The following is a 13,658-nucleotide window of genomic DNA, read 5'->3' as shown; positions in this document are numbered from 1 at the left end:
ATAAACAAACAAACAAATAAATACATACATAGCGTGCCAAACTAGTTCTGTTACTTGACGTCAGAATGAGACTCAATAAACCTGTAAAGAGCAGCAGGAGAGCTTCATGGTGCACCAACAGCTCTCCAGCACCATGGACAGCGACCATCAACAAGGAGACTCAGGTCCCACTAAGAGCTAATAACTAACTAACTAACTAACTAACTAACTAACCAACCTCAAAACCAACAAAATTCAACAAGAAAACAATTCAATTTGTTTTTTATTTGCCGGGAGGACGAGATCCATTATTGGCTCACCCATCACGAAACTGATGCTCAAGTTTCCATTTCCTTAAACACTTAAAGAGCAGATACTTATGGACCATTTATATCATACAATTATAGTGTTAATTGATGCTATTTGCGTCTCATTGTTTCAGGTCTAACTTTCCTATCGGCAATAGCTATACGCAAATCAAAACAGGGATGTAGTGTCAACAGGGCATAATGGTTGTGCGTAATGGCACAAAACACTTGGGCATTATAACTGCTATGCACTGCAGTATGGTAGGCTACACTGGGAATTAGGTTTATGTCCAAGGAAATTAAATTAGCTTTTCTAACACTCGTTTATGGACATCAATGGGAATGTGGGATTTAATGTGGCCATTAGCTCTGTACACAAAGCCACTGTGAACACATAATAATCCATACAAGGGAAGTCATATCTACAGTTCAGCAGCACATTTCTGCTGACATACAGTACATATGCGATTATCATCTCGGTATTCTTAAGCAGAAACGATTGGAAAGTCTGCAGCATTAAAGCAGAGAAATCACCTGCACACATTTGTCAGCTCAGACACAGCCTCTCGACGCCAGATGGCTGGTCGACTGTGGTACAAGACTACAGACAGTCAGAGACGCATCCCAGATGGTCAATACAACAGCCCTGGAATAAAATCCTTAATATGTGCATGTCTTTTGCAGTGATAGTGTATTACATAACGTTTTCATGGAGGAAGAAAACTAACTCTAGTGAATTATTCTGTCTGTTTATCCTTCTTAAAGCCTTTTTCACAGCTCATTTCTGTTGATCCTGTAACGCAAGTGCTAGGTGATGACAGGCAAAAACAAAACATGCACATATTTTGAAACCACTGTCGACTACTTGGCGCTGGGAAACTTAAGTATGTTTGTTCATTTCCATAATGTAATTAGCCACAAATACATAGTACACTGTACAAAACATATTTATTAAGAATTATTATTTTAATAAGGCTACTTATGCCAGCTCACTTATCATCACTGCGACTTTTATTAATGTAACATAATAATTTCCTTTTGATATTTTTTTAAATAGATATTTTCCTTTAAATTATCTACTCTTGCAATAATTAAATCCATCCCAAAAGAAATATTCAGAGCTGAGTTTGAACAGAGCAGAGCAGCAGACACATTTGTCATGCTAGTGGCGCCATCTTCTGGATAATTTCTGAACACACATTCAGTCAGAGGGGGAAAACAAGAAGTTTATGTACCATGATACTGTCTCAGTTACAATGGGGAAAAAGTAATCCTGAAAATATGCCATTTACAGCAACTATCTAATTATTATGGCAAATAACTTAACATTCCAGTCATTGATGCAAAACGCATATAGTTGAGGAATTCATGTGTAATTGCAATAGTGATTTAAAAACAAAACTAAATCAAAATCTTTTTATAGAAATATGACAAAATCTATAAAAATACTACTTAATATAATATTATGTTATGTTATGTTATACAGGCATATATGTACCTCCACAGCCCAGTACAATCCCTACAATCATAAACTATGTTGTGCTGCCACCTCGTGGTAAGACATGATGCAGCACTGATGATAAACGTTCAACTGCCAAGCAGCACACAGTGAGCTGTATTAGTGCCACAGTAAAAACAACACACTACACATACAAGGCCAAATCGGATGCGCTGTAGCGGCAGCTTGCATGTCAAACATTTACTTTGGCTGGGGGGCTCGTACTGTTGAGCAGGGGAAGTATGAGTGATACATCAAACCGGCTGACAGTGACCCAAGTGCAGTTCTTTGCTCAGTTTTCCTGCTCGCTGGCCTCGGCGGGCAGCTCTGATGAAGTACTTGTTCCCACGGCTCAGTGAGCTGTATGTGCGCGTGTGGCCTGAGGTGAGTGTCCATTTGTCTTAACTTGGGAGACAATAAATCTCACCTGTGCTGCTCAGACAGATGAAGGCTGAGCTCCAGTGAAATATGAGATTGTTGCCATTAACTTTATTACACCGACCACTGGTCTCGTTTTTGACTGAAAGTTGGAATAGTAGCAGTTTCTGGTTCATGAAGTTTGTGTACAGAAAAAGGGGGTGATTACATATAAATATTTAAAATCCAGATTTGTTTTTTTGTACTTTATTCTGTATAAATGGCAATTTACTCTTAAGTAACTGTAACCAAATTATTTTAAAGCTACTCGGGATATGTTTGGTATCGACTTCGAGGAAGCTCTATCTTAAACAAAATTTGTTTTCTCTGCAGATTTTCAGTAATCAATATCAGAAAATGTCTATCAGTCTAACTTTCTATCTTTCCTATCAGGAAGAGATAATTGAAGTCTTTCACATGGGACAGCATCTCATGCCCAACCTGAGGGGGCAACCCACCATTTTCCGGCAGAGCAGCGTGGCCTCAGACTTGGAAGTGCTGAATCTCAATTAGACCTGGAGGTCACGGTGTAATGAGGTCCACACAGCCGCATCATTTGCCAAAAGCAGAGATGCAGTTCTGAGGTTACTAAACCAGGCGCTCTTCACTTTCTCAGCTGAGCGTAAAGATTGAGTCGATTGAAAAACATACACTAATTGTGACTGGGGCAATAATTGAGAAGGACAACACCACCAAGAACGGGCTTTGTGAAAGAAACAGACAGCTCCTCATCTATTAGCTGCATGGAAACTACACCCACGGTAAAAAAAAATCCTGTACAGTACGTGACCCCAACGACTTGATCATAAGGTTCCAACAACTTCACAAAACGTAGAGTATGTAGGCTGAATGGTTTAACCTCCATGACCCTGCTTGTATCTGGTGGGTCAGCTCTCAAGTAAAGACATTTTCCATGACTAGGACTTCATTTGCATTGGCTGGATCATTCCTTTAACTACTGGGGTAGACGCTTTCCTGAGGCGGCTGAGCAGTGCGATATCTCAAAGACAGGGATACACACTCCTCTCCTCTTTTTTTAAAAGAGGGTCAGCACCCTCCTTTGGTCAATCAATAAGCACTTGTGACCTCTGCATGACACTGGTAAGGCATGTAAACTATAAGGCAGGCAAACAAATCTAGAGCTTTCACATCTCAAAGTGAATCTCATCCACAAGTACCGATGATGATTGGCTGATAAACTTAGTGACCTCTGACGGAGAAATGGCGTGAGGGTCACCTGATCCTTTCAGCTCTGTCCCAAGAAAACAGCTTGCTGGTTGGTTCCTTACATCTTCCTATTATTCCTGCTTTAAATCAACACTTATCCTCTGGGCCCAGTTGTTCAAAAACTGAAATTTGAAGAATTTGAAGTTTAAATCTTAAATATTCACAATGTATTTGTTTAATGTATACAGCTATTTTAAATTTTATTTTTGTGGGGCAGATGAGGTCTGACTGCTTAAAAGACATTGAAGAAACAAAAAACGGCCCAGAAAACGACACAAACAACCTGTTTTCAAATAAATACACTCTGAGTGACCCCATGCTGCTGTTCTACAGTACCTGTTTTTTTCCCCCAGACCTAGCAGCCTTCAGTGTGATACACAGTCCCATGTATCACTCATTATCTGGATTTGGTAATGTTGAAAAGTTTGTATCTGGATCAGACTGATCCAATCCAATTTTACTGGGGTAAATGTAAGATGGATTTCGTGATCCTGGATGGCAAAACAAGGGAATTCAAAATCTGAATAATTTTAATCCAGATTACACCTTTTGAACAACTGGGCCCTGCTGCTGATAACAGGCTGGGTGAGACCCTGCCTCCACTTCATGGGTCATCTTGTGTCTTTGAGGCCAAACTAAAGTCATGTGCTCACCATTGGGAGTAGGGTCACACCTGAAGCTCCTACACTGCAGGACCTGAACAGTGGACGGTTGCTGCTCCACAACGTTGAAAGAAGACAGTTCAGTTGGTTCAGGTGATGATCAGGGGGTCTGCCCAGGTTGGGAGGACAGGAGCAGACACAAAATTGTTGATTGGGATTAATTTAGTAATCCTTAATTATCTGGATAACTGCGTCTCATTTTTCTTGCCGTTACTTTTAACATGACCATTTCTCCAAGAGTAGGCTCTTTTCATGCTCAGGTGCGCCTGCTTTACTCTCACACTCATTGCCTGCATGTGTAAAACACATGTGATCTGCATTTCCTGGCTCATTTCTTTTCACCTTTGAGACAAAAGCCCACAAGAAACTGACTTTACTTTTTTGATATAAAAATGTAAAACATTAGCAAATGGTCATGTTTATTTTTCATCATAAATAAAGCCCTGAACAACTTGCCGCAATTGAACGTGTGGGTAAAAATGAGAGTGTGTGTGTTGGTGCAGATGGAAATCACAGGATGTGCTGTGACAGCAGACCAGGGGTCATTTGTCACACATATGGCAGTTATGTCACTGGAGACAAACACCTAACACACACCAGACCACGGTCATGTGTTTGTGTGTGTTTCATACGGCCCACCAATCCCCACGCCATCCCACTCCACTCAAACATGCTAATGTACCTGTGCTCTGCTCTAATTGGTCCCAGTGATGCTCGCCCTGCTCCACCTGTGTTCATGGGAAGCCTCCAGTCAGTCCTGCAGTCAGGCCCCCGCCACTGTGTGTGAGCGTGCAGTGCTAATATTATGCAAACAAACACTTCTTTGTTGTTTGGCACTTCTTGCACCGACCCGCCACTGTGGAAGAGAGGGAGAAAGTAAGTATAGGGAAAAGGAGAAAGGAATGAGGGGTGAGCGATGAGTGTGTGTGTGTGTTGAGAGAGGAGGATGAGGATGAGGGGGGGGGGTGCTTGAATTCATTAGTGTGATTACCTGAGGTGTGCTACTTTACAGGGGGTAATCTGCCAGCCCGCTCCATACCCTCCAAACTTCAGCCAGTCCGCTAATGAGTGCTTGGAAAAGTTAGTCAAGGTGGAGAGGTGCTTTGAGGAGCTATACACCCCAGACTAAGGTGTTATTATATATGCTGGAGCAGAAAACAAAGGATAGCTGCGGCCAACGAAACTGTTTCAACCCTTTGTTTTGATACTCAATGCACATAGCTCAGTGGCACTATGGGTAGTAGTACGCCAATTGATAAAGAATGGCACATTGCTGCGGCCCCAGGTATGACACTTTGACTGATCTGTGATATTAAGAGCCACATTTTCTACATCATTTGAGACAACATCCCAGATTAGTCATCAGGACACCAGAGGGGTTTAGCCGGTCACATTCAAAGAGTCGCTTCTCTCTGAGGTGATGTCCAGGACTGCAGCTTCCCTCCTACGCTGTAAGAAGAGGTGGATTAGAGGCCAGATCAGCCCCTCTCTCCTTCTCCCTTTCTTTTTTTTCCTCCCTAGGAGCTCAGGCCATGGCTTTAGAGAGACAGCTGCCATGAGCAAGGCTTAGGACCGTCCACGGGGACCGAGAAAGTGAAAGTGTGAGTGTCAAAGAACAACATAAAGTGCAGGAAGAGCATGGTCACGATGGACAAGACAAAGAGGTGAGAGGGGGAAAAATTCAAAAAGGGAAGCCAGAGGATATATATATATATATATATATATATATATATATATAAATAAATATATATAGATCCTGTAACTTTTCCCTTCCTCTTGCCCTATGCCTCTGCTTTATCACACAGCATCAAAACATAGCTTTAGTCCCCGGAGTGACTGGCCTTTTTATCTGCTCCCTAGCTTCCCACGGCGGGCCGCATCCACCCATAATCTGCTGCCGTTTCATGTCTGGAGCGCTGTAGAGGAGGATAAGGGACTTGTTCAAGTGAAGATCAATGAGGTTGTATACATAGCATATGTGCATCAGGAGAGTGAGATTCCTTTTTTCTTTTTAAGGTGGCATCTGATCTAATTAAAAAGAACATTATACATGGGTGTATTGAAGAAGCCATGTCTGATTTTTAACAATAATCATCATTAGGCTCCTGACTAATATTTGACACAGGAGTCAGGGTAAATACAGAAGCACGGTGAGATTTGTGTCATCCACACTGTAAACAGGAGTTACCTTTTGTTACTAAACCGGCTCTCTGTGGATCAAACATGGAAGAGAGACACAATGAAGACTGTAAGTAAACATGTTGCATTATACATTTGTCAAAAACACATTTGGCTGTATGTCACAAGCACCTTGTTATTTAAGACAGTGCCAAGTGTCTGTGCCTAAAAAAAAATCAAAGCATGCTGGTGTATTGGCAGCAATAGCCAGGGTGTGAAACTGTGTCAGTGAAGTAAAGGGAAATCACCAGAGGCTGTTTTCTATTCACACCACAGCTGGCTGACAAGATCTGCAAGGACTAATTGTGCATCAGTTGGAGGCTGCAGAAAATTCTCGGTCTGTGCTTTGACTGTTCTTTGTACTGTGGGCTACCCGCCTTCCCACCCAAGTGGCACGCACTCACACCAGACTGAGGGAACTTAAAAGTGCAACAGAAAAGCCTTGGGACACACAAAACACAAACACACACACAAACACAAATCATCGATCGACCCCAAAGTCAACCAGTGACCCTGACCTCCTCTACCCCTCCAGGAACAATCTCTTGCAGGAATCTGTGTGAAAAAAATAAAGAAAACGGGAAAGTTGGATTTAAAAAGAAGACTGGGTGAGAGAGAGAAAGAGAGAGAGATAATAAAGACAAGGAACAAAATGACACCGAGTTGATTGTGTTGGAATGAAAAAAAGGAGATGGGAGGAAAACTTTGCATTTGGAACTGCTGATCAAAGTGATTCCCACAGGAAACCCCGTCTTAATGAGAGCTGTACAAGAAAAGAGGGGTGGAAGACAAGGAGAAAGTGAAAGAGAGGAAGGGTATGGCATGCCATTCCTACACAGAAAAAAAGGAGATGAATCATATACAGCACCTAGTGGAAGACATGGGTGTGTGTGTGTTTGGGTGGGTGGGTTGGGGTTGGTGGGGGAGTGGCTGTTTGAAGGGTGTTTTCAAGATCGTTTTAACGTCTTCACTGAGGGAGCGTCAGAGGCAAGGCCAGGTTAATTAAACCCAGGGGAGTACCAGCTGAAGGGGGGCCCGCATTTGAATATGTCACAGAAATAGCACGAGTGTGTCAGCCGAGGCCGGATGGCGAGGCTCGGCGAGCAAACATGTTGACTATGCATTACACGCTAAAAAGGAAGAGAGAGAAATACAGACAGTCAGACAGCGAGGGGTGAGGGTGGTGGGGGGGCTCCCAGATAATTTGTGTGGCATCGATGCTGTGCTCTTCTATACCCACTGCGCCACCGGATTTCTCTGAGTTATTAATGTTTGTCATTAGCTGCATTACGCTGGAGGACAGTGACTCGGGAAAAAGAAACTGCAGAAATTTATATGGGACAAATATTGACAATAGCTGGCTCCTGGGTATTGGAGAAGAAGAAAAGATGCAAACTATGTTAATGAATGGTAATTAACCACCAGGGTTTGTCTCTCCTGGATCCCAGCTAAATTGGTCCCCGAGTTGCAGCTAGAGACAGTCCTGGCCTAATCCTTTATTATAAAAAGATAAAGGAAAACGACATCATTAGCATATATTTGAGAAGGGAGGGGGGATTAAAAAGTGGAATTATTTCTTTTTAATTCCTGAACGGAGGATTCTTCGCACTATTGTTAATTATACATAATAAAAAGAAAGGGGGGAAAGTGGTAAAGATGAAAACAAAAGCTGGGAGAGGTAAAAAGAAGGGAAAAAAAGGGGGATGATTTGAAGGGAGGAGTGTGAGGTCTCCTGTGTAGGAAGCCAACTCAAGGACAGAGGAGACCAGGATCACGGTTTAATATTCAAAATGAATAATAAGAGAGGGAGGAAAAGAGAAACAGATAAAAGGGGTTGGAGGTAGATATGTCAAGGATGGACCCACTCCTCTAACACACCCCTGTGCTGCGTTGTGCTGCGCGTGTGCTCGTGTGGACCCTTGTTAATGATGTCAACAGCAGGGGTCACTTGTTACAGACAGGAACCATGCCAACAGTCAGCTGCCAATCATGAGAGAGGTGTGAGAGCCCCGCTGTTCACTAGAGCATCCTCAGTCGCCATCGCACACTGACTAACAGTCCTTTGAACTGCTGGAACGAACAAAATACAAGAGAGCCTTTAGACCAGAAACAAGACCGCGGACTTCATAACAATAAAATACAGTCTTTGAAGAAGAAAATGTCGACCAAAATAAGAGAAATTAGTTTTTTATTTAGGAATGAAGATGAGAATTTTTTTTTTTTAAAAGAAAGAAAATGATTGATATTTAACATAATTTCCTATTAAATAACTAGCAGAACAACTACTTAACACAGTAGGAGCTGGAACAATTGGTCTCAAACAAAGTTCATTCAGAAATAAATACTGAGCTCTGATCACTGGATAGGGTTTGGGAGCAGAGCAAAGAGGTCTGATAAATGGATCAAGGAGTGAATCTGTGCTGCACTCCAGACTTTCTCAAAGTGTCGACTTGGCATTGTTAGGTCAAGTCCCTGCACCCTGAGGTCCTTGAGGTACCAAATAAATTAGGGGGAGAGCTAAAAGAGAGTGAAAAAATTCCAACTTAAACATTAGCGTAAGCATTTGCCTTATCACCCCAGGTCCGCGTTGAGAGTGGGGGAGAGTGGCTGCACTGTAAATTAGCTTGGCGCTAAAGGGCCCTGTCTGATAGACATAGTGCACTGAGTGCTAACACAGATGTCGAGGGCTCATTTACAAAAGCCGGGCTGCTGTGTTGCGCCAGTGGCCCAGAGTGAGTCGACAGCGCTTTTCTCACAAATATTGGTTCTGCTGCCCCGGCTCAGCTTGGCTCAGCCCGGCTCCCACTGAGTAGGAGCCGGTGAGGGAGAGAAGAAGGGAGGGAGAAAAAAAAGAAGAGGATGACAGTTTTCCCAGCCTCAGCCCAGGGAGTCAGGCTTTTTCGCTGACTGGTGTTGCGAGCATGGCCAGCTCTTCTGTCAGCACTTTCCTCTCCTTCATCTTCACGCGCACAGCCTCCATTAGCTGGCCGGCAGAGGGGATCTGCAGGGGAGGGGAAGGATAGAAAAAGGGTGTGGGGGCAGTGGTAGAAAGGGGTTAGAGAAAATGAAGAAAACACACAAATACACTGTTATTAAAAAAAAAAGGAGCCAGATTTTTGACACCTGGCAGCTTTTCAGAAAGCTCATTTGTTGTCTTGTGAAACTGGAGAGCCTCACATGGGGCCAGTGGACTTGTGAAACTTTTGAGGGACCATTCACACTGAGTGTTTTGACAAAGCAATTCACAAAACAGGCTTCACGGCGGTGGTCTCTGCATCTTATTTCACACTTTCCCTTTTTTTCTGAGCATATTCTTAATGAGTGATGATGATGCGTGATTCTTAAATAGCAAGGTTCATATTTTTAAGTCTGTTTCTGCTCGCAAACTAAAAAAATGTGAAGCTGCCCTTTAAGTTCAGAATAATGGAAGTCACTGCTTTGTTTTAGTGAGGCTTAAGACAAACTACATTTCTCTTGAAGCTTAAAGGGTTGATAATTTGTCAGCAGACCTGCCCCAAAGCATAATTACAACAGTCAGTGCATCACGGGGGCATTTACAGCATTGCTGTGTTTTTACTGGACTGTATCTGTGCAGGGAAGAGAAGAGGATGAGAAATGACACGTACATAATCATACAGACAAATGTTGAGTATGAAGAAACCTTCTGTGTGTTTTTCTATTTTTTTTGTCATGTTTATGCTGGAAAGGTGAAAGAAAGAGGTGGGCAGGACTGTCCTCAGGCTTCAGGCTAATTTTGTTTTTCCTCAGATTCGACACAAGGATTTTATGGTCATTAGGTTGCCTGATCAAAGGCAGGCATCCGTACTGTATCAGCCATAAATATTCAATTCAAGTTATGTGCCTTTTACAAGCGCTTTTTTTTTTTTTTTTTTTGTGGGAGAAAGGGAAACAAATTAATTCCCTGAGCGATTTCCCAAGTCACAGGGCCTGAGATGAGAAGTGGACAGGCCAAGCTAGTGACTTCAATATCATAAAATGTTTCACTTTTCATCTCTTAAAAGAGAATGTGAAATAAACTACTGAAGCATACAGACAGAAACAAGCTGACACAAGCCTAAAGTACTGTAACAAACTTTACTGTATAACGTTTCCAGGAGGGAATAAGAGGTATCATGTTGCTTTGAAGTGATTAACACAAACTAACAACACATATTGGAATCAGCTCTGTAGCTGACATGTTTTAAGGACACAGAAATGCACTGTGATGTGATTTGAAACCGTTGTCTTATCAATTTCCAATACATGTGGAGAGTGAGTGCCTCTGAAACTCACACGTACAAAAACACACACGGTCCCCCTGCCCCTTGACACCTCTGTCTTCTTCATTAAAGGTAACAGGAGCTGGGAACTCAAGGCCCTGTGTGCTGGGAAGTGTGTGTGTGTGAGAAAGTGTGTGCGTGCACACTTGAGCATGTGCTGTACAGTGGGGAGTCAGTTCCAGCAGCACTGGATGCATCAAACACACAGCGCTATTCCTCAGAGAACCACTACATTGAAGTAACTGCTGAGATATCTCCCTCTGCCTCTGTCCTCCTGGGAAACCCCACTCTATCAGTCTCACGTACACACACACACACACACACACACACACACACACACACACACACACACACACACACACACACACACCAAGATAGGCATGTGCACACACACACAGACACACATGCACAATTTCCTGATCAGCTAATTGCACTTAGAGCCACTAACTATGCAAACAACCCCCACTAAAATAGAGACACAGGCACAACACAAGGCTCTTTGGGACAGCAAAGTGGGAGACTGGATCATTAAAAGTACAGATATGGGAATATGGGTAAACAACACTAACAGGTAAACATGATCTAGATAAACCTAACATGAGTGTGATTTAAGCCTGAAACATTTGAAAACAAAAGAAACACAATCAACTTTCAATTTCTTCTTCCATTTTCTTCTTTTTTGGGGGCGATTTTATCTTGGACAGTAGAGAGGTGACGGGCAATGAGAGATGCAAGTTAACAAACTAGACTTCAAGTGGGGAAGTTACGGTTCATGGTCATTACTACTAAAGAGTTCATAAAGAACATATCAAATGCATGAACACAAGATTTCATATCAACACCGACAAGGCAGCATCGATATCTTGATCATGTTTTGTTTAAGTTGACAAAAGTCACCGTGTACAGCCAGACCTTGCTGGTCTCTTGGCTGTTAATAAATGAGGTTGGTAAAAAACGACCTCGTGGTCTGATTTGTCTCCCTGAGGTTTGAGACTCACATGGAAAGACAAGTATTCATACTGGGGCTCACATATGGGACGAGCAGGACTATCACTCCCTTTCATCTAACTGCCACATTTGCTGGGGACCGATACCCTGCAGGGTAGTTGGAGGTAAGCTGTGATGCAGCTGCTCTACTGGATCCCCTGGGCTGCTTAAGGCAGTGTGAGGAACTGGCAGTAATGTTATGCTACAGTTGATTTAGCCGGGCCCCTGTCCCCTTTGGCAGATCGAGGCAGCACCAGCACCAGCGCTAAGCAACACAACCACTGTTTTGCAAGAGGTCCTGTCCCCTTTGGCAACAATGAAATAGCTACTGTAGCATTAAGCCATGCTAACTCACACCCATTACTATTCAAAAGGCCCTAAAGAACAGACCTTTTGTTTAGGTATGATTTCATGAACATGTTTCAGAAGTGAACTGACGTGTAAAGCCACTGACACTGACAGGCGTGTGCGTATACATATGAGTGTGCAAGTGTGTGTGTGTGTGTGCAAAGACAAGGACAGGAGCTGCAAGCAAAAGGTGTTTTTATGAGCCAATTAAATGACATTGCTACTCTATAGCCTGGGGCACACCTCAAGGCAAGGAGCAGCTCAAAGCTGCAGCACTCCAGTGACCATTGTCTGGTAGTGGCGTTACACACACTAACTTTTTTTTTTCTTAAAAGATCGATCATTCCAGCTCTTTTGTCTTCTCCCTTGGAACGGGTTAGCGCAATTATTTCCAAGGGCCCAGTTTGTGAGGAGCTGTAGAGATTGTGTCAGGCTGTTGGATATCTAAATGAGTAAGAATGAGGGAGGGGGAATCAGAGAGCCTAAAAGAGATATAAGGGAGTACATCATTCAAATTTCTGCTTGTGGTCAGCAAATAACCACTGAATGTTTTGTTTTTCCTCAGGTATTCACCAGTTTACCACCTTATCAATATGATTGTAACAGCCATATATAGTCATTTAGTAGATGATGCTGCTTAAATTAATCTCCAATATCCTATTCTATGATTGAAGTGACTTTTGGATCAAAAAGTCCTAGCGGAGTATAATCATAACTTATGTACATATAGTAATAAACATAGGTGTACATGTACACTACAGCTTAATTGCATGATAATAAGGAAGTAAGGTGTCACATTTGAATGAAATGACATTGGGTTTTTTCAGAAAGGTGAAGGATTCCTGTTTTAATTTTTCTGTCCCTGGTTGGTGAGCTGTCTCCAATCTAGGCCACTATTCAAGGTGAGGGAGAAGTAGTTACAGTAGTTTTATCATGGAGGGGAAAAAACAGCTCTTTGATCTTTGATCTTCTCACTTTTGTTTGAAAATCAAATTTATCAAACGGGGGAATAACAACAACAACAACAACATGATAAAAAAAAAAGCCTGAGCACAAAGGCACCATACTAAGAAGTCTTGCATTTGATTATCTCCGATAATGAATATGTCACATTTGCAAAAAGGGGCTCAGGTAAGAAAATCACTAAAGCACCGACAAGCCTATTCTCTCCCTCTCCTTCGTAATTACCTACCCCTGCAGCGGAACAGATCCCTCTCTTTTCTCCCCTTTAGGCCACTAGAGACTGATATGAAAGGGAATTGGACACTTGGGGCCACAAATACTGTAATTAAAAATCTCTCCTTTTCTTGATACGTTGTTTGGAAACATCATTTCAGTGCGCAACATGCATTTGTTAGGGATCTGACCTAAATACACCCTAGATTAAACACAGGAAAGCACCGGGTCTTTGTTTCAGGTTCCTACTCATTAAGTGTGAAAATGAGGTGATTCAGGCACGACTGGGGTTTAAATATAGAAAGGTGATATCCATACAAAAGAGATGCAACCTTTAGGTAGAATCCAGCAGCAGTCAAGAACACACGCGTGATTACGGCTCATTGGCTGAGGCAATGTACTGGGAAGTCGGGACGATCAACACAAGTGGCTGTGCAGTGAGAAAACTGTCACATACCAAAAAAAAAACAGCATGGTGTTTAAAAAAAGAAGATTGCCTTTCAATATTTGTTCAATGACATAAAAAAATGTAACACAGCTAACACTTATTCAGTCAGGAGATGCCCACTTTCATCATTCATTCTCTTTCTATGTTAAT

The 13,658-nt window shown here is 42.4% G+C and overlaps 1 protein-coding gene across 1 annotated transcript in view; it reads right to left on the bottom strand.

Annotated features, from left to right (window-relative positions):
- Positions 1 to 8,790: 8,790 nt before the first annotated feature.
- The window catches only part of cntln (centlein, centrosomal protein), a 79,504-nt gene continuing 74,636 nt past the window's right edge, over positions 8,791 to 13,658 (bottom strand). Inside the window, exon 27 of the mRNA XM_085780961.1 lies at positions 8,791 to 9,270. Coding sequence (XP_085637087.1) covers positions 9,160 to 9,270 — 111 coding nt within the window. The 3' untranslated portion in view covers positions 8,791 to 9,159. The remainder of the gene's footprint in view (positions 9,271 to 13,658) is intronic.

Source organism: Trachurus japonicus, chromosome 1, assembly GCF_045865225.1.
Source record: "Trachurus japonicus isolate A0001 chromosome 1, Traja_1.0".
Lineage (NCBI taxonomy): Eukaryota > Metazoa > Chordata > Actinopteri > Carangiformes > Carangidae > Trachurus > Trachurus japonicus.
Note: the sequence above shows the minus strand (reverse complement) of the source record. Positions and strands in the feature narration are given on the sequence as shown.